Raw genomic sequence first — 21416 nt, 5'->3', positions numbered from 1 at the left:
GACTAGTTTATCAAGTGTAAGAACATGCTAATTTAGTTTAATTTTTGGAGAAAATGCTAAGAAGAATAGACTGGGAATTTCAACAAATTTTTAATTGTGTAACATATAGTTTGTACTGTCTTGTCATAGCTGGGTTCCACACACAAACAGGTTGGTATTGAAACTGAGCATCTTCATTGGCAACATGCCTGTCAGACGATTCCTGAAAAAGAAGTTGCATAAGCTAATTACTCATCAATCAAATAGAAATCTTTGGTTTTTTTCATAGTTGATGACACTTCTGTGGTGTTCCATATGTGTATGACTACCACAGATCAGGCATTTTAAATTAGGCTTTTGAAATTAGGCAGAAAGAATAAACAACAAAGTAAAACCAACAAACAAGCCCCAACAAAACGAAACAAACAAAAAAAAAAATTCTCCACTCATGTATTTGTTTTTCTAGAAGTGTTGCAAAAGGCATAATGGATATCTTTTCTTATGATGCAGAAATGTGGACACCCAATGGCTTTCTTTCATGAAAGTATGCACTGTGCAAGCCTGCAGTTACATACACAACTTATTAAGAGTCACAAACACTCAAAAAGTCACAAAAACTCACTATCTTCCAGTGCATGTTCAGATGGCAGGTGTGCTGCAACATAGCAGTGGCAGTCATGAAGAAAATGCTGGAGGAGTCATAGATCTGTTTTAATCTGGAGAGTGAGAGAGCACTTTCCCTCAGTGGGAAAGGCATTCATGTTTCTCTTTGGACTGAGGAAGACACTGATCAGAACAGTTAGATAAACTGCCTGGTAAGATCTTATAAGGGCTTACCTGAAGCATCTTAGAGAGATTTTTTTTGCTAGGACAAGTTAGTCTTCAATCCCTTCAAGTAATAAGCTGAAGCAAATATAGAAAATGAGTAGAACAAAACTCTGGATGGAGGAGATGACAAAGATTTCACTTCACACTGTTGTTACCCAAAGAAAAGCTCTTTCATGCTCTGTTCTGCCCATGGTCTTCTCCTTCTCCTCCTTCTCCTTCCTTTTCCTTGGCAACAAGGTCATGCCATGGAAATAGGCATCAAGAATGTCCTTTCTTGCATCTTCTCTCTTTAGAGCCTTTTGAACATTCTCCAAAGGGTAGCAGAGAGTTTTAAGACCTCAACAAAACAAAGGGAAAATAAAACCACATGCTCAAATAGCTAAGATGTACTCAACATTCACTTACATAAAACTACCTCTAGCCTCCTCTAAACAAAATATACTGATCCTGTCTACACACTCCTGACTAGCTAACGCAGCCATGCATACACCTCACTATCTTTTCCTCCGTGGGGTAGAAGGCAGTGTTACAGAAACTTTTATTCCTGCATTTCTTGTTGCATCCCTCTTTTCTTTAACCTTTACAATCAAATCTGATATTTTCACAGGAAAAAACTGATCCAGCACGATGCAGCCAGCACATCCACATCTGCCTTCCTATTGTGATTAATGTTCTCCTTCTAAAGGACATACATTTACCTATGCATGTCATAAGAGTTCACATAAACATATCTGAGCTCCTTTTACACTTCCCAGCTCAAGTGTCTGTAACCACAGCAACAACAAACCCAGAGCAAAGAACTAAAGCTTTCCTCAAGGACTGAGTAAACTCTCTTCAGTCAGACTAGCCTGACAAAGCTGAGCTGTACTTAATAAGCACTATGTCAGGAGGAGACGTGACTGGAGAGGAGCAGGTCCCATGAGGTTATCAAAAGTTGCCCAAGCTGTTATTTGCCTGTGCATCAATCCACTTTGGGGATTTTACTGGCCTAACTTTATTATCGGCTCAAGCAAAAAACCCTGCATACGCCTTTGCAGGACAACACAGATTCATTTACATTGCCATTATTATCCTTGATCTTCCAGACAGCTACAAGAATATCTTTTAAGCAGACACTACTAGCAGGCAGAGATGTGACATGCTTGCAGAGATGGCCTAAGTAGTCTGTTTTTTTTACCAAGTACTTGAAGTTCCTTTATTCCATTCTACTTGCCATAAATGGCACTTGGAACATTTCAGAACAATGAATTTTACAATTATAAAAATGCTACTTAATCTGTTTAAATGAGGGAAGCAGAGTTATCAAACAGTGAGGCTCTAGGCTTAAATATATCAATAGATACCTGCCTAGAAAAAGACATTCTGCCTTGGAGAATCTGGAGCCTAAATCCAGTATTGGAAAAAGAAAACCCACCAAACAACCTAGTGAAACATACAGTCTCAGAAACCAAATGGTTTCTCCCAAAAAAAAAAAAGACCACTATCTCTCTATTCTAGCTGAGCAATTCTACTTGTCAGCAAGAGACTTAAAATGCATCAGGGCATATATCTCAGGCCTGTATTGATGCTGAGAACCTTTTCCCAGGCAGACTTCTGGCATTTTTCACAGCTGCATCTGGGAACATGTTAAGCACCTGCACAAGGCACCATTATGTCTTACAGTGTGCTTCATAGTAGTGCTGTATTTATTTCTCACCTCCTACTCCTTCTTTACTATGGTTAAATAGATATAAAGTAAAATGTGAAAGTGGGAATATGGCTTCATATCAAATGGCAGAGAATTACTTCACTTTTAGGTGAGGGTGGGAGCTGAGAAAAAAAATCATAGAGTGGTTTGGGTTTGGAGAGACCATAAAGCTCATCTAGCTCCAACCCCCCTGTCATGTGCAGGACTCCTCCCACTAGACCAGGTTTCTCAGAGCTCCATCCAACATGATCTTGACACTACCAGGGATGGGGCATCCAGAACTTCTCTGGGCAACCTGTTCCAGTACCTCAGCAGCCTCACAACAAAGAATTTCTTCTGGTGAAATCCTTTTAAGGGTGCTTGTTTTCATACCTCCACCCACTTTGACATGCCTTTACACCCACTCTAGAGTAGCCACAGGCAAAGCAACGGGCTGTAAGAACATTCAAACAGAGATTGGATGAGCATAATGCAACTGTTTGCAATTGAATCTTATTTTAAAATCTCTATATTTCCAAAAAAGCTGCACTTCCTTGATTGTTACCTCTGCATCAGTTCTATGGACTGTTATGGAATAACACATAGTCTGATGTTTTCCATATGGAGACATTTTGGGGGCTAAATCTTCAGGGCAGTTTGCAAATCCTGCATCCATAGACCAGTTCTGCACCTGAGGTACTGTTTTCTCTGTGCATGTGACACCTACAAACTCAAACCCAATGATTTCTAGACAGAGCATAGGAAAAATTCAGTGCTTCTAGAAGTTAAAAATTTCTCTTAAACTAAAGCAGAAAACTAATACATGACACTACTTGTAATTTCTGTGATTCTGACATGGCTTCTCAAGTATTTCTAAAGAATATTTTGAAGCCTCCTCTTTAATTGTTTCCCTTCCTGACAACTATTGTTTCATAGAGAGAGTTACTGCAATTGAGGTATTATATTTATTATATTTGTTGTGCTCACCTTTTCTATTGAGAGATGCAGTAAGAGAACAAAATGGAAATTCAAAACTTAGGTCAAGATTTTCAGAGACATTTCATGTTCTTGAAAGCAGCAGAAATGCTTCTTGGTAGATATAATGTAATTGTAACCAAAATAAAAGGACTGCTACTTACTGTTACTTTCTAGTCACTCTTTTCATTCTTAAGGCAGCTTGTCTCTCTGTCAGATACTGAAGATGAGGAGAAGAAGTTATACCCAAGCACTTCTGTTTTTTTTTTTTTTGGTGGCAATACTTTGATATATTAAGCCATACAGGAATTAATGGCCTTTGTCAGGACATGCTCCCTAATCCTCTGGTCTAAGATTCTGCAAATTGCAGAGAATACTTAAGGAAGTTACCCTACATAAATATAGAAGTTAATGTTACAACAACCACAACAATGACAACAACAAAAATTAAAAATACATAAATGAGAAAAAAACAACATTCCCTTTCTCCCACTCTCTTTTTGATTATCAGTTGGATTACTTCTTGTTCTTGGATATCTGGTCTATGTCTCTGCTAGGGGATTCAGAAGCTTCCAGATCACAAATTAGAATATAACAAAAGTAATTACTTCTATTTTTAAGGCAAAAATCAAATAGCAACTTAAAATTTTACTGAAATTCCTAAAAAACCCCAGAAATTTAGCAGTCTAGTCTAATTCAATCTAAATTGTGAAATGGTTTCTACCATGACTTTATTATGAGATATAAATAAATATTTTAATATCACTAAAAGAGGACTATGCAAAATGCCAAGTGGAAACTTCTCAATTACATTGGAAACTTCTTTTCACCAACTTGTATACAGGAAAGGTCAAAATATCTGTTAATCCTGTAAATTCAGAAAAAGTAGTAAAGTTTTGAAAATTTGAACCACATTTGGCCCCCAAATTCAACATGTGTGGATACCTTTTGGAAAACACCTATCAATGCCAGGGCATTGACTTTTCTTTTCTGAAGTAATACCATGTGATTTAAAATAATAATTCTAAAGCTTTGCTTTTCCAGCTGTACAGTACATCATTGTATAGGGTTTGTGAATCCAGGTTCTGGTAGCGGGAGTGGCTTCTATGAGAAGCTGCAGGAAGCTTCCCACATGTCAGACAGATTCAATCCCAGCTGGCTCCAAGATGGATCCACTGCTGGCCACGGCCAAACCAAAAAGGAACAGGAAGTTGTTGCACAGATGTTAATACATGCAGAGAAGAGCAGAGTGAGAATAGGGGAGAGGAACAGCTCCAGAGACAGCAAGGTCAGTGCAGGAGGTGCTCCAGGTGCCAGAGCTGAGGTTCCCCTAGGTGCCAACCATGGTGGACAGCTGTGCCCCTGCAGCCATAGAGGTCCCAGGGGATGCAGAGATCCACCTGCAGTCTCTGGAGGAGACCCAGGCCAGAGCAGGCAGATACCTGAGACAAAGCTGTGACCCTGTGGGAGGCCTGGGCTGGAGCAGGTGCTGGCAGGGACCTGCCCACCCATGGAGAGAGGAGCCCATGCTGGAACAGGTTTCCTGGTAGGACTTGTGATCTTGTGGGGGACCCACACTGCAGCAGGCTTTTCTTGCAGGACTGCACCCTATGGAAAGGGATCCACACTGAAGCAGTTGGTGAAGAACTGTAGCCTGTGGGAAGAAGTTGTGCTGGAGAACTGTCTCCCATGGAGGACACCCCATGGTGGAGCAGGGGAAAGCCTCTTTTCCCTGAGCAATGACAGGAACAATGTGTGATGAACTGACTATAACCCCCACTCCCTGTCTCCCTGCATTATTATGGGGAAAGAGACAGAGCTGGGAAGAAGGAAGGAGTAGGGGAAGGTGTTTTTAATTTTCTCATTATACAGCTCTGATGTTTTTAGTAATACATTCAATTATATCCCCAAGTTTGCTCTGTTTTGTGTCCTGTGAGTGATCCCTTCCCCATCCCTATCTCAACTGATGAGCCTTTTATTTTCTCTCTCTTGTTCAGTTGTGGAGAGTAGTGCCAGAGCAGTTTTGGTGGGCACCTGACATCCAGCAGGGTCAACCAAATACCAGCTACTAAAAAGCCCTTTTTGTGTCCTCTACCTAGGACTGATTTGCTGTATTCATCCCTCTCCCTCTGTGCACAGGCACTCATGCAACTCTGTTCCACTCTGAAAGAGCACAAACCACTCTCGGAAAACTCAGTAGAAGACTTAATTGCAATCAAAATCATCAATTGATTGTGCCACTGAAAGACAGGTCCTAAACCCCTTAACGGTTAGGGAGTTTTGAGGCTCCCGATGTTATGTGGCGTGACATTAGCCTGCTTTCATGTCAATCTGGTAAGTGTGAACAAGCTATTGAAGCATTACAATAGCGGAGTTTCTCAACGTGGCAGGATGGAGTCAAACGTCAGGGAAGTGCGTGCTTTTTCACAGATGCTTTACTGGTTAATCTTTAACAGTTAAAAGGTTTTTAGATCAGAGTTTCTAAGAAAAACCTTATTTTTTCAAACAGGCTACAAAGAAAGGTGGGGAGGAGAACAGTCTAAGTAATATAAAAACGGAAATAGATAAAACAGAAAAAAAAGGAAGAAGCAACCAGAGAAGATGTAGTGGAAGAGTCTCCCTACAAATTCCTTTCATTATACTGCATTTTATTTTAAAGAATCTAACAAGACATAAGAGGGTTTTCATTCATGAAGAGCAAAGAAGCAATCCAATTTTGCAGCAGAGGTCACTTTCTTGCCACTTGAGGAGAGGTGATGCAAAATAAATTTTAATAATTTTGAACTCTATCACCCAGTTGCCAAGGACATCCCTGTACCCAACTGTACTGTCTTTAACAGCCCTGAGAGGTTCAAAAACCGTAAACACTGTGATTCAAAAACTGCAGGCAGACAGAGATGGCAGAGAGGTAAACAGGGCTGGCTGTTCCTGATTTTGTCATCTCTGGTAATACCTTTGTCTTCTTGAATAGGTGACAGCTCTGTCTGGAATAACATTTGGTGGATTTGGAGTAATATAGAGTAACTACTTACTGGCAGATTTCTGCAGAGTCTAATCAAGGAAATCTTCTCTGGTTTGTGTAGCATGAGCTCAGATTTTATGAGGTGTGGAAGAACTCTTACTTTCCTCAAGACATTTTTGCCAATAGCTTTTACCAAAGCTAGGTGTCTCTGTCAAGGCACTGTAAAGCAATGCTACTTAGATAGCCCCTTTATTTCTTGGCTAATTATCCCATAACAATTTATAATAATTTATAATACAATTTATAATATTTATAATCTCTGGGTGCAATAAAATGCTTTTCTGCTTTTCTGTTAGTGTTCGATTAAGGTTTACATTCTTTATGAAATCATTCATATGTTTAATGTACCTCTGCTAATAGTATTCAGTGGTATGACAACTGAAGGGGTTAAAGCTTTAGGATACCAGAAACGAAGATGAGTGGGTGATATGATCATGCAAAAGAAGCAAGGTCTAATGTTTGCCAGCTATGGTCAGTTGTCCATTTTCTGGGTTAACACTAGCCTGGGACACTACAATAATGGGATGCTGCTGAAAGCATAATGCAGAATCATCTTATAAAGTAAAATCTCACTTCTGCATGGAGCAGGCCTTGCAGCTCAGTACCATCAAATCTTTTGTCTTTGATATAGTGACAAGAGACAAGGCAATGAGAACATTTTAAGAGAAATTAATTCAGTTTGAACTAGTGAAACTAGATTTAAATTTGACAAATTTGATTTGCATTTAACAAATCCTGATGTGAAAGGCAGTAATATTAATTTGGGTAAAAAAAGAATGATCATCTACAAATGAGCATGAATAACAAAGCTGACAGTTGGTTTACACTGCAAAAATTATTATAAAACTGAGAAATACTTTAATATAGCAGTTGGTAGTAGTGATGATTATTTAGAAAGATTTCTGTAATAGCTCAGCTGTACTTTTATTTAACTATGTCTCTTCAGACAAACTAGACCTTGATTTATGTAATCACTTTTGTATATGACTGCAAGACTTTAAGAAGCTGCAGGTGACAGAGGAGAATAATGAACACAGATCAATTATAAAATGAAAAAAAAAAATTAAAATGCCAAGTTTTCAAGACATTTTTGACTGACTTTAATGAATAAATGCTCCAAGTGTAAAAACCAATGAGCTGCTAGCTCATAGAAAAATATTGTACCAGGTCCAAGTGAGTTGACAAGCAGCCAGTGTGATTCTAGAAACTGCATGTATATGTTAATACCAAGTTATAAAAAAGCTAATGAAATCTCCCTCCCATTTTCCTTACTCTGTGGTACATTTCTACTCTGACAGAGTCAAAGGTCTTTCAGACCAAAGTTCTCATGTTCTTCTGCTCAAAACACTATTTGAATTACCAAACCTCTGTATGCACCTAAGCAGGTAACCAAACGGAAATTGAGAAGAAAGGAGAGGACACGCCTAAGGACTGCCCAGAGAGGCTGGGTAATACTCCAAAAGCAAACAGAACTACCAAATTTAAGACGAGCTTGATGAATTACAATGGATGTATAAAGGACTGAGGACTTTGGTGTACAGAGAGGCGAGGATTATGTCCTGGCTTGGAGAGCTGTGTGGGCATGGCTGTATGCAGTAGAGAAAGGAGAGGCAAATTAATAGAAAAGATTCTTAGCAGCCTGCTGGGGAGAGAGGAGACAGGAGCTAGGGACCATGAAGGACCTGTATTTAATTTACCCTTGATAAAGCAACGGAGATAGAGGCAAGATGGAGCAATGTGAAAAGCATTGCTTTTACAGCTCCCATGACTGGTCCACATGAAGCAGGACTTTCACCTTCAGGTCTGGAAGATCAGTGCAACACAGAAGTGAGCATTAGCCCTGGTGATGCACCACTGTACCATGGAGGATTGTTGAATTTGCAAGCCCTGTGTATCTTGTGGCACAAGTAGGGTTCTACCTTTTCATCTGTAAACTAGAGTGGCTCCTTTGTTCCTTGTATGTATGTGCTCATTTTGTCTGGGGTAGAGTTAATTTTCCCCACAGTATCTGTCATGGAGCTATGTTTTGGATTTGCTCTGCAGTGTTGGTAACACAGGGATGTTTTAGCTGTTGCTGAGCAGTGCTCACACTCTGTTGTGTCCCACCAGCAAGGAGGCTGGGGGCACAAAAGTAGCTGGGAGGGGACACAACTAGGACAGCTGCCCACAACTGACCAAAGGGATATTCCATACCATATGGCATCATGTTCAGCATATAAAGCTGAGGGAAAGTGAAGAGTGGGGAGGGGCACTGGTCAGGTGTTAGCAATTGTTTTTATTAGCTTCAATCGTCTTTCTTGAATTTTATTTCTATCTCTTTGTGGTTTGGTTTTTTCTTTGTTTGGTTGTTCTTTTGTTGTTGTGGGGTTTTTTTTGATGTATGTTGTTTTTTCTTTTTCCTTTTAATTACAATTTATAACTACAATTGTAGTTATATTTTATTTCAATTATTAGACAATTCTAATCTCAACCCAGGAGTTTTCTTACTTTTACCCTTCCATTATCTGCCCCCCTCCATCCTTCTGGGATTGGGGCTAGTGAGCAACCAGTGGTGTGGTGCTTAGTCACTCTCTGAGATTAAGCCATGACACTCTTATTTTTCTTGTACCTGTCACACTTAGTGCTTGAGCTACTACCTTTTGGCTTGCATAATTTTTCCTCTTTCTGGCACGAAAAAAACTTTGCTAGCACAGTTTTCAAGGCCACCAGATTATATGATTAACCTTCTTACTGATATGAGATGTACCAGTAAGATCTTTTACATGTTTAGGCCACACAAAGCAAGCCTCCTTAAGTAGTGAAACCTACAGTCCAACACAGGGGAATTCTGCTAAGCAGCAGTATAATTCTTATACTACAAGGTTCAGTAATCATCACAGGTATCTACATTTAATACAGCAGCTCATTGTAGAGTGTTATTTAAATTACTTTGATATACTTCATTAGTCAACCTAAACTTCAATAGTTAACCAGAGTGGCAGAACAGGATGAAGCAGCTATTTCAAACATTCATTTAGGCCCTCAGGTATATTAGCTGTCTGCAAAACAATTAAGTGTTCTGGAAACTTACTTTATAAATAATGATGAATAGTATTCAGATGTCGAAGTTCCATGCAACTCTAAAACTGGACTGCTTTTTTTCTTGGGAAACAATTTGTGCACTAACCTGAGAACATGCAATACATTCCAAACACATGCCAAATGTGATCATTTCCCACAGATGTGTAGGAGAACCACTCAGTCTAAGGCTCCTGTTGCAGTAGTGACAGTTCAAAACCACTGAACATCCGACTGTTTGAATACTTAGCTTAACTTCAACTCTCAGAGGCCATACTGCATAATTCAGGTACAAAAACATATTCTCTGGGCCATATATTCCACCTGGAAGAACTACTGATGGGGAAAATCTATTATTTTATAAAGTCCCCAAACACTTTTTTTTTAATCTTTGCTAGCATGAGAATAATCCTCAGCTGATTTCCTGTGGTGTTACAGAACAGTGTGGGAGGTGATAGCAACAGTAATTAACTGTTGAGCAACACAAGACACTCCCTTCTAACTGCCACAAAACATGAGAACTTGATATTCTTAACATACACCTACTCTCTGGTATATCTTTTATCACAGCAAACACGGGCTCCCCAAACAGCCACATTCATTGTGTCCTTTGACACAGTGTACCTACAGAAAATAGGAAAGAAGCCTATCAACAAAGCCCCATCCGTCCAGGTGAACCAATGCAGCGCCCCCAGGCAGGTGGATCAGCGCATGGTGGGGCTGCTCACATCTGCTGAACTCCACAGCTCTGTGTCACGCTGCTGCCTGGAGAACAGATGTGCCCTAAACCCAACAAAAGGATTATCTTTTTTTCTCTTGTCGCTCTGTTTTCTTCACAGGAGTTGCCCCCTTTCTTAAAATGGCAATGACGTGTTAAAGATCCATCACACAGACCAAGATATATTTGTGTGGATAAAATTAAAATACTGCAGGCAGGCATTAATAACTATATTTCTTTTAGAGGCCATCCTGGACTACTAACACAGAAGATTAAGAATCAGCTTTAAATTCTATATACAAATGGAACTGGCTGTCTACCCAATTTAAGTTAATTCTTGTCACTGATATCCAGCAAAATAATATTTCTTAACTTATAATGATATGTATTTTGAGATAACTTTTCTAAAAATATGATTCAAAATTTTCTTAGAAAGTTTTAATAATTATGTTGGGAGCTAAGACCTTTAGTTAATGTAAAGTAGTCTATTCAACAAATGCCTTGCAATTAGAAACAATAGAAAGGGACAACACTCAGTATTTTCCAAATGTGAACAGCAAAAAAATCTTTTAATAATCCCCTCTTTTCTCCCTCCCACATTAACCCATTTTGTATTAAACAAAGGCATACACATATCATTTTTGTTGCTGAATACATTACCCAGTTCTTGCTTAAACATGTTACTTTAGATTACATATGGCTGTAAAAATAACTGGTTGGACCAATTTAAACTGCTGATTATAATCTCAATTTTGGCATGAGGAAATTTATTACAAAACTTGTTTAGGACTGCAGATGTATCTCTGCCTCACAGCTGTAAGAAAAGGGTGGATTTGCAATGTTCCCAGTGTACAGATCTTAGTGAGTGTCTGAAAGACTCCTTAGCACAAAGCTGAAACATGTCACTAAAAATACATTGGTTTTTTTCTAACTCAGTTGGAAGGCAAATGGTAATAAAATGAAAATTAGGAACAATGCTGTATGCCTATGCAATTAAAATATTCTTTCATGTGTAAATAAAATGCTCCTTAATAGCCCCAAATATTTTTTTTTCAGTCTTTTGGGCTCAGTGGAATTTGGCAGGACTGGGCGTGGTTAAGGGTTGCCGGCATGTCGGATGACATTGGTTAGTTGTCATCTGGGCAGAGCCTGTGGGCTGGTGGGTAAGGCTGACTACACACACAGACATGATTAGAAGGGATGAAGATGTGGGGGTAGTTATGCACCTGCCTGAATTCCTGGCCACTCAGTCATCCCTTTTTATCCTCCATTCCCATTATTTTTATAAAATAGACTAAAACAAACCAAAAATGGTGGAGGATGGAAGAAGACATGTCCATTTCATAACTCAGTCTTAACCACACAAAAGAACTTTATTGATATGTTTTACATACTTTTGTTTAGTTGGGTATTATAACCACTAACTGCTGACCACTGAAACTAATATACTGCTTTCAAGACATAAAACCTCAGCACACATCTTGGTGGCTAAGTGTGAGAATAGCTGCATAACCATAGCACTTAACAGCCAATACTCAAGCTCTTTAAGGACTACTTTAACCATGCTAAAAAAACCTCTATTTATACAGATGTTGTTGTTTAACTGATACGCCCATAATGTGACTAGGTATTGCAAACTTGGTGTGTACTAAGCCAGCAGTAAGTTTACCCATTCACTATGGCAGATGCCAGGCCCATGTGCACTAAAGAGCCTACAATTCTCAACTATGTGAAACAGACCCTTGCCTCCATGTAAAAATGAGGTAGGACCAAAACCAAGAACTATCTTCCAGTGGTGCCAAAGCAGTGGTATTTCAAGTACTTTTATATCTTCTGTGCATAGATATACATGCATGCATACATTCAAGGTAGGATAAGAACTATAATACAAATATTAAAAAAAGGGAAGAAAAACATAACAATCAATCTTATTGATGTTGGCAAGTCTGAGATTTTTTTTCAGGTTTACTATGATGGGGTTCTTAAATTTTGGATCCTAAGCTGACAGAGGAAATCATTCTTAATTAAAAAAAAAAAAAAACAGGTGTCTTGTGAGAAGTCTGGCCTGACAAGAAACCCAATGAATGCAAAAAAGGTGGCAAACAAATCTCTAAGTTTCAAGATTTGTCAGTCTGTGTGCAAGAGCTAGTACACCAGGCACAGAAAAAAGGGCAAAGGGAGGTAAGAATATGGTGTTAACTGGTTATTCCCTCTACTGGAGAGATAGTTATATAGAAATTCTCATGTGCTAATGCTTTCTTCCAGATCTGTGTACAGGAACAAAAAAAGAACAAGGTTTTTCTTGGAGGTCTTAATATCAGGTACTTGAGCATCATAACCTAGGCATAAATTATCAGAGTTCTATCTTACTGCCTTCACAGAACTCACTTCCACTTAAGCTGAAGGAGACTTGTCTTAGGCTCTTTGTATTTCTTCAGTTGGACTAGCTCAGTCTGACTCCAGCTTCATTGTTTCCTTCAGCTAGAAGGAAAAGAAAACTCTTTGATCTTTTGTAAGAACAAATAAATTCTTCTCTATCTTTTGACACTTACTGTATCAAGTTCAAATAAAAATCTCTGCCTTGGCAGACAAAGAAAGTCTTCTAAGCAATATTCAATTCCCAGAACAGCCTGAAGAGATTAAATTCTCTAGAATCTAAGATTAGATTCGCTATGTTCTCTGATATGTATGACTAAATCCCAGTACCACTAGTGAGATAAGATGCAGTTCATTGCAGCCTAAGCTCTCTCCTTAAACTCTTAACTTTTACTGTTCTTAACAGCAAGAATCTAGCTATGAGCTAGTTGACTCTCAAGTGAATAATGTTATTTCAGTATGAACAGAGCACCCATTTTGACACCTGACTGGATTTTTAGATGTCTCATTTTTACCTGACCGATGGGTAAGGATGGAAAGTGTGATTAAGTCTATACCACTCTACTTGTTCCACTTTGGGTTCTGAAAGAATTTTGATACTATTAAAATACATGACATAAGCATATAAGCAGAAAGGCATAAACAAAGGGGAAAACTCAGATTTAATTTTAACATTTAACTTACACACAAGAAAGATATGGCAGTTGCAACTGATACTGTTGGTTTAATACCTAGTTCTTGGCAGTGAAAAATCATACACAGTATACCTTTACTGCTCTTTAAAATTTTTCATTCTGAAGACACCAACACTCAGTAATTAAGTACAGCTGCCATAGGAATGCAGAAGATATAAAATACAATTTTTTTCTAAAAAAAAGCTTAAATAAAAAACACAACTACAGAAAGAACTAGTAAAGAAAATAATAGTAAAAATGTCATTCTTCAAAGTAGAACTTTCACAGAAATTGGTGTTTGAGATGCTGGCTAGTACCAAGAGGTTTTAAAACTTGGAAACTAAACACTGCATGTCAGCAACTGCCATTATATAGAAGGCTTGCAGGTGCTGGGTTGTAGAATCTGTCTGGATTCTTGGCCACAGGAGAGTCAAGTGTTTCTCATTTCCCTTGACAGAAACACCTCTCCTCCAGCAGAAGACAATAGTCAAGAAGGAGAATAATACCAGCAACAACTGATATCAGAAGAGGATTTGGAAGGACTCCTATGAAGAAGATATTAGTTGCCAGTAGGTGCAAGAAGCCCCCAAGGCAACTAATTTCTATTTTCAACTGTTTGAGACACTAAACCCAAAGGCATCTGGCTAAGAAGATACTTGGACAAATAATTCACAGCCCACCTCTTCTTGAGCTGAATCCTTCATGGTGCAACTTAGGCAAAAATGGATGTCTAAAAGTTTATTCCACAATAGTGCATCAAATCTCTCTCCCAATGTAATCTGAGAAATGCTCCTTAGGAACAGCAACCAGACTGAGCCTCTCTTGACTTACCAGTAAAAACACTGTCCCCAGGAATTTGTGATGTCCAACGAGCTCCGGTGTTTTAAGGATCAGCCTTGGACACTTTTTTGCCTGAATAAGAACCCAAGTGTGACAATGTATTTTCTTCTCTCACTTTCAAAGAAAGTTTCCAACCCAAAGTGTGGCCAGGATGGAACATTGCTATGACCAAAGCCCCTCTCTTGCAGCCCTACAAACAGTGCTGCAAAGTGGGACCCTTTGAGCTCTCTGGAGCAGCAGCTGTGATCAGCAAAGCCCCTGTGAGTGGGGCCTCTCAGAGCCAGAGAACTCCCAAGTTTGCTGTATTTGGAAGATCCCCTGACTCCTTGAGGCTCCACCCTTCACAAAGGCATCTGAAGTGGGTATTTCACTACTTTGAGGGGAATTTTTCACCTTGTACAGGCTCTGTGTGCCTGTGTGCATGCAAGTGTGCATATTCTGTACCAAGTGCACAAGAAATTCTGCTCCCCTAGATTCTCTAAGTACTTTAGATTTGTAAGTTAGGTCGGTAAGTAAGTTACTGTTGTGGTATAGTAAATCCTATATGAATCTTTTGCTAAATCATTTAACTTCAGTTATAAGTTATGTGGTATAGTTTTTGGTTTATTTCAGACTGGACTGATTGAGTCCAGGTTTTCATTTGCTTTTCCTCAGTGTACCCTTAAGAGTGAACCTTGCCAACAAACCTTGTCCTGCTGTTGCTTTTATACTGGACCTGTTTTTACTGATGCTTAAAGCATCACCAGCAAAAATAATCTGAAAACGTTCTTTAGTCTCTGTAGTGACAGACACTCCATTATGTCTGAAGCACAAACTAGCGACTGAGATGAGACAATAACCCCACAAAACTCCTCCCTTTCAAAACAGAGCAGGCATTAGGACCACAAAATGTTTTAGATAAAAACAGTTTGGAAGGATTACATTCAATATTTTTAACTTGAAATGTGACCTATTCACTGCCTTGTACTGTACCTCAACCCTGCTTCTGTCCAGGAATCCTTCATGTTTGCTAAAGATGTGTGATTCATACATAGAAGGCCGATCTTAAAAACTACTAACAGGAGCAACAAAAACTCTAAACTAGTTTCTATTCTAAGCTTTCTGGGGCAGAGTCAGATATTAGATAATAGGGTCACCATATAAATACTTGAATAGAGGATTCCTGCTATACCTCTTTCTGAAGAGAGTACCGCATTTATGGAAAAATATGCAAAACTGAAAATGCAAGAACAACAGGCACAAACATCTGTTGACTCCCACAGCACATAAGCACTTGAAAATGGATACAATCTGCTCCTTCAAGACACTGATAAAAGTAAGTTGGAAGTATTTCTGAGCTACCCCTCTTTCATGGAAAATCCTCTGTATCATGTGTCTTGGAAATGAATGTATTTTCTCCTCATGTACTAAAGATAACAGAAGCAATGTAATTTTGACTGGTCCCAAGGGCTTTTATTTTTTCTTTATCAGCTGTTCAACACTGAATAAAGAATACCAATGTACAAGTACAAAAGTCAGCAAGTATGAAAAAATCCTTTGGATTTAACTTTACAGTGACAAAGAAACACAGAGAACAGTGGAAACTTATTTCTGAAAGACCTTGCTTTAACAGAACTGTACCTAAAATCCAGTTGTGAGAAATCCAACAATGTCCAATTCTGTAAAAGCCTGTGAATGCAGTGCCTGAATGCCAATTTTATATCAGCTCATAATTTAAATTCAGCCTTCATCATCGCTGCTGCTCCATGCATCTTCATATGCTGGATTTACATGTTGTTGAGGCAGAGACTAGGGAAAATAAAAATTCTCAGTGTTTTGCTTAATTAAAAATACTACAATCAAATAAGGGCAAAGCTAAATGCACTTTTTAAATGACTACATGTAGACAAACTATTCTCTCATCAGTACTGGATTATTTTAAACTACCTTTTTAGAAATTCTGCTGATTTGAGACATGATAAATTATGAAAAGAAATAGTACTGTATTTAATTTCAATTTCAGCATAAAATATCTGGAGGACTGACTGGAAGTATTACAAATATTTGGTACAAAATGTAACAAATGTTGTAAGGGTGTTTATTGTGTGCCACTGCTTTAATTTAGATCACAATATCCTCAGCCCATCATAACTTAACATTGCAGTTTCATAGATAGAGGCAGCCCTGGCCACTATCCACATCCAAGAAATATTTCTCACCTCAACCCCACTAGGGTCCAACTAAAGGGTTTGTAGCTATGCAGTGCAGTGAATCACAGTGACTTAGGGTAAATTATTTTTCTTGTTTACTTCTATTCTGGGTTCAGATTCTGGTCATAAAAGCACTCAAATGCCTATTCTAGCACCTGAGATGAAACATGAATTAATGGCCTGTGGGCAGCAAAACAGCTTCATACAGAGAAATCTCATCTACAGGGCTCATCTACAGCATTTGCAAACAGCAGCTGTAGCTTAACAGATTTCAAAACAATGGCATATATTACATACTGTCACTGTGTCAAATTTAAAGGAGCAGTTCTAATCAGCTAAGTAAATAATGTTGTTGCTGTGGGTGTTTGTTTTTCAGACTAAGAAAAATCCAATTTCTTCACATCAAAATTATCACAGCAAAAATGTTAATTTCAGGTCCACACAATTTGGGTTTAGGGTATCAGACCTTTGGAACTGTATTTTTCTTCTCTGCTTAAGTGAAGGATAGCTTTGAAATACAAAAACTTACAAAAAGCAAATGTTACAACAATTTTATGTTTCTTATAATTTCTCCATCTAAACTGGAATGATACTGAAATTTTAAAAACTGGAATTTTCACATGCTATGGGCCAAAACATTAATACACCCTAATTTTTCAACATCAGTAGAGTTTGCCAGACTCTGATCCTGTGAATGGTTTCAGTTCCTTAAAATATAGACTTTTTGGCACTCAGGCTGTTCACTGAAATATTTCTTGTCTGAGAGAGAGAAAGTACTCTACTGGAAAATAGTCTTACATATGATCTTCCCTGCAATCACCCTGAATGTCTTGTCCCAGGCCTTTGATATTCACATCAAAAATATTTGTGTATGAAGTGTGGTATCCCTAATCTTACTAATTAATACACAGTATATTCTTAACAATTTAAAATACAATCTAGCACCTCTACAATTCCAAAACAGGACAAACTGCAGAAAGCAGTTTGGAAATGAAAGAAGAAGAATTTGAAAGACCCATAGTCAAATGACATGAACTACTCTTAACTAAGTAGGAAGGTAGCAGCCTCCAAAAGATTTGGCTAGACTACAAGAGAAAATGGTTTCTCAAAGCCCTACAAGAATCAAAAGATTGCACAGAAATAATAGGTGATTCTCCTCTTAGTTAGAAATTTTTAAAAATATTGGTAGTGAATCACATACTTCATATTGACTTTCCACACAACCTGCCCAAGTACAACAGCCACAAAAAAGTACAGTTCAAACTCAAAAATTCACTACCTTTTCAGAAGTATCATCAGGAACTGGCTCTCGTGGAGCTGGTACCCATGCAAGGATATTGCAGTCTTTGCTACCACTATAAAGTTCCTGTAAAAAAACAAGTGAAAGTTACTTTCACACAAATTTAGTGAATAGTGACATAGATACCATACTGGGCAGAAAAAAAGGTAGTGAATATTATTTAAAAATAAAGGCAAATAGTAAATTTCTAATTTATATTATAAATCTGGATAAGTAGTATTTTAAATAATATGCCAAAACAAAATTAATATGTTTTTATATTTTTTCCCAGATTGCTCACCAAAACAGCAAAACCACATTGAAATGAACTGTGTTGCTTAAATACATTTTTCTTCTTCCCTCTCTCTAATCTTCCAAAAAGACACCTATTTTAACAGTTAGGCACCTTAAGAGATTGTTTATAGACTAGTAAAAAACCTGAAAAAACCACACAAACAAAAAAAAAGATAAATATTTTCTTATAATTAAAACCCAGGAATAAACTCAGAAGAATCAAGAATCTAGTAAGACATCAGAAAAGAGAATATGTATGGAACAAAGAAGTATTAAGCAAATATAGTTTCAGTATGCCTAGGGAAGGAAAAGAAAAAAGTAGAGTATGAGGCTTGTACCCTGTTGGGAGGGCATGGATCAGAAAGACTAATTTATTAATTTTAATATAAATAATTTTTATAAGTTGTTACAGTAATGACTAAGGACTGAGATCCCATTGCACAAGACGCCCTGCAACACATGGCAACAAACAGTCCTTATATCAAATAGCCCTAGGTCAAATATATCTTAATTTTCTTACTGTTCTTACTAAAGAACAGTTCTGCAGTTACGTACTAAAGGAAATACAGACTCCTCTGTCACTCTAAGATGAGAAAATTTTGCTGGTGAGAAATACTAACACCATCTTTGCAGTAAGTTTTGCACCTATAACACTTGCATTTTCCGACATGCTTAAATTAACAGGTATGAAGATATTCTCATATGCCTTCAATACTGAATTATATTCCTGCTTATTTTATGTTATGTCTGACAACACTTGAGTATTGTCACGTATTTAAACTTCCTGAGTGAGACATATGGGTTTTTTTGTAGTATTCACGCTCACAGTATGAAGAACGAAAGCCTTACTTTACGTATGGTGGTTTTTACACTTAAACTAGCAACTCTCTGCATATGTGCACTTTATGAGTATGTTGATTCAATGTAAGCTCAATATATTATCACAGGTCTGTCTTTGCAGGAAGCCTCCTATATAATTTATATATAATTAGAACTGCATGAATTATGTTGCCATACTTTTCAAAAGCTGGTACTATGCATGAAGTTGTTCATGCATAAAGAACATTCAAGATAAGAGTTTGCAATTTTAAGAGACATAACCATCCTACTTACCTTGCTTAAAAGAAGATATGGTACACCGAAGTATAGGTCAAACTCTACTTTATTCTGTCAGCAGTACTCTACTTGAGCCTTCTGCCTTTGATAGAATCTAGAATATCACTAAGAACTTCAAAAGATCTTTCTATGCCAAAATATCTCCTTATGAGCAATGTCACGGTGACATCTGCATTTTTCCATTTTAATCCTTCTTACCACTTGTCTCACTTTCTGATCCTGGTATGGCAAGATCTTCAGCTAATATCCACTGCATTAAGCAATACTTAAAATTAATTATTACTACCTGAACTGGTGACTCACACCATAAGTCAGTCAAAAGAAGAGCTAGTGACCTCTATGTAGAATTATGTCATAATACAAGACAGACACATATATTGCACTACAAACATGCTCTATGCATGTTTATAGTACAATATATGGAAAGACTGCAAATGAAACCTAATTTAACTTCCAGTTAACTTTTATGTAATAGCCTACTACTGGATTTGCCAAATACCTTTGCAGATGTCACTAGCACTCTTGAGCAGTATGAGCAGCAGTATGATTTAAATAAAAATTCCTTCCTGTTGCACACCTACTATTTTATGACATGTTATTCATACATGATGATTTATGCGATTTCTTTTTCTGAAAGGGAAACATAGGTCTTGTTTGTTTATTTAAATCATTCTAAGCAGGCACACTGGTATCTAGTATGTTAGATCCAACTGTAAACATCATCTAAGATATTGCACAATGAAGATTTTCTCTTCCACACCACCCTTGAAATTACTGACCTCCTATTAAATTAATGCTTCTTATTAAAGGGCTAAATTCTGCAGTTCTTATTACTCAAGCAGTCTAACATCTTATTAACTTTATAGAGATATTTACGTAAGAACAGTACAGGCAAACAATAATATAGTGGATTTTATGGCTCTGTTCCTAGGATCAGAAAAGGCATATATACACACATTAACTAAAGCTCATACCACTCTCTGGAGACAGCTCTGTACTGCACCTCAAACATAAAAGGTATTTCACACAAACATGCTAATTAATTTGGATAAGAACAGATAAAGAGTAGTATAGTTGAATTTCAAATAGCTAGCTGCTTGGTTATCAGTGATCAGTTTGATTATATGGTTCCAAGCAAATATGAGACACTTCTCATCTCAAATACATATTCATATATAAATTCAAATACATAATTGGTGCAAAGTTTAAGTTTCTTCTTAGAGCCTATTCTAGTTATGAGGTGAAACAAAGATAGCAATTAAAATAGAGTTAATGAACAAGAAGGACATGAGGGACTGACAGCAATCAATACTAATAAGGAATTCTGAACACAGTAAAAAATAGTGAGAAAAACCCAAGGACCAGATTTAGGGATGGGTCGGACACAAATCAGTCACCAGGGTTAAAGACAGCAGGAAAAGTTTGTAAGACTGTTAATATGAAGAACACTTAACAACCACAGAGAATACTACATGGAAATGGCCAGAACTACAGAAAAGATGTAGATCTTGTTTCTCATGAACACAGAATAATAAAGTCCAATTAAGTGCTAACAAGTAACAAGAAAGTTACAAAGCCACTGCTACACATTTCACCACTGTATACATCACAGATGTAAGCTATGTATACAGAAGAACCATCAAGGAAAACTTGCAGCTTGCTTAATTATGTTTTGATATGTATTTAAAAATTCCAAAGCTGAAAGTGAGCTGATATGCCATGCAGAAAGAAAAAAAAAGGCAGAATAATATAGACAAGAATGAACTGACATTTTTAATCCTAAACATGACAATGGAAAAGATTATTGAATGATTAAGTTATTGTAGAGTTAAAATATAGATATAAATATCACTCAAGAGAATTTGCAATAGAGCATGTTTTGTTAAGCAAAAGTGATTTTACTTAAAACTAGTAACAAAATACAAATGTACAGTTGGGAATAACTTCGCAGCATGTTGATTTAATAATACTTGAGAGAGTAAAATAGAAGAGGTGACTATAAATTTTACAAACAATATTACATTCTCAGGAAAGAAATTTTACTGGCAAAATTGTAATTTCTATCGGAATTACATGAAGACTGATGAATGCACTTAGTTGTGTCAAGATAGGATAAGATACTTGGAAGTACATGTGTGAACACTGAAAATAACAGTAGCACTACCTTTGGTGTTGACATCCTGATTAGGATGTGTGGATTTGGCATGGCCTGGTTTATTGGTAGCAGGGGAGGGCCACAGGAGTAGCTTCTGTGAGAAGCAGCTAGGAGCTTCAACCATGTCCAACAGAGCCAGTCTCTGATGGCTCTGAAGATGGATACGCTGTGGGCCCAATTAGAGAGGCTGGTAATGCCTCTGTGATGACATTTAAGGAGAAAATGAAAACAGCGCACCTTTTTTTCCC

The 21416-nt window shown here is 37.6% G+C and overlaps 1 protein-coding gene across 3 annotated transcripts in view; it reads right to left on the bottom strand.

Annotated features, from left to right (window-relative positions):
- Positions 1–71: 71 nt before the first annotated feature.
- ERCC8 (ERCC excision repair 8, CSA ubiquitin ligase complex subunit) overlaps positions 72–21416 on the bottom strand; it is a 45042-nt gene continuing 23697 nt past the window's right edge. For 2 of the 3 annotated variants that reach the window (XM_066569634.1, XM_066569635.1), the window contains 2 exons: positions 17604–17690; positions 15563–15923 (listed from right to left, as the gene is read on the bottom strand). In XM_066569634.1, the coding sequence (XP_066425731.1) occupies positions 15855–15923; positions 17604–17690 (156 nt within the window). In that variant the 3' untranslated portion in view covers positions 15563–15854. Of the gene's footprint in view, positions 1145–14126; positions 14208–15562; positions 15924–17603; positions 17691–21416 lie in introns of those variants that run through there. The other variant, XR_010785329.1, reaches the window with a different exon arrangement.

This window comes from Molothrus aeneus, chromosome Z (assembly GCF_037042795.1).
Source record: "Molothrus aeneus isolate 106 chromosome Z, BPBGC_Maene_1.0, whole genome shotgun sequence".
Lineage (NCBI taxonomy): Eukaryota > Metazoa > Chordata > Aves > Passeriformes > Icteridae > Molothrus > Molothrus aeneus.
The sequence above is the reverse complement of the archived record's forward strand: the minus strand, read 5'-3'. Positions and strand labels throughout refer to the sequence as shown.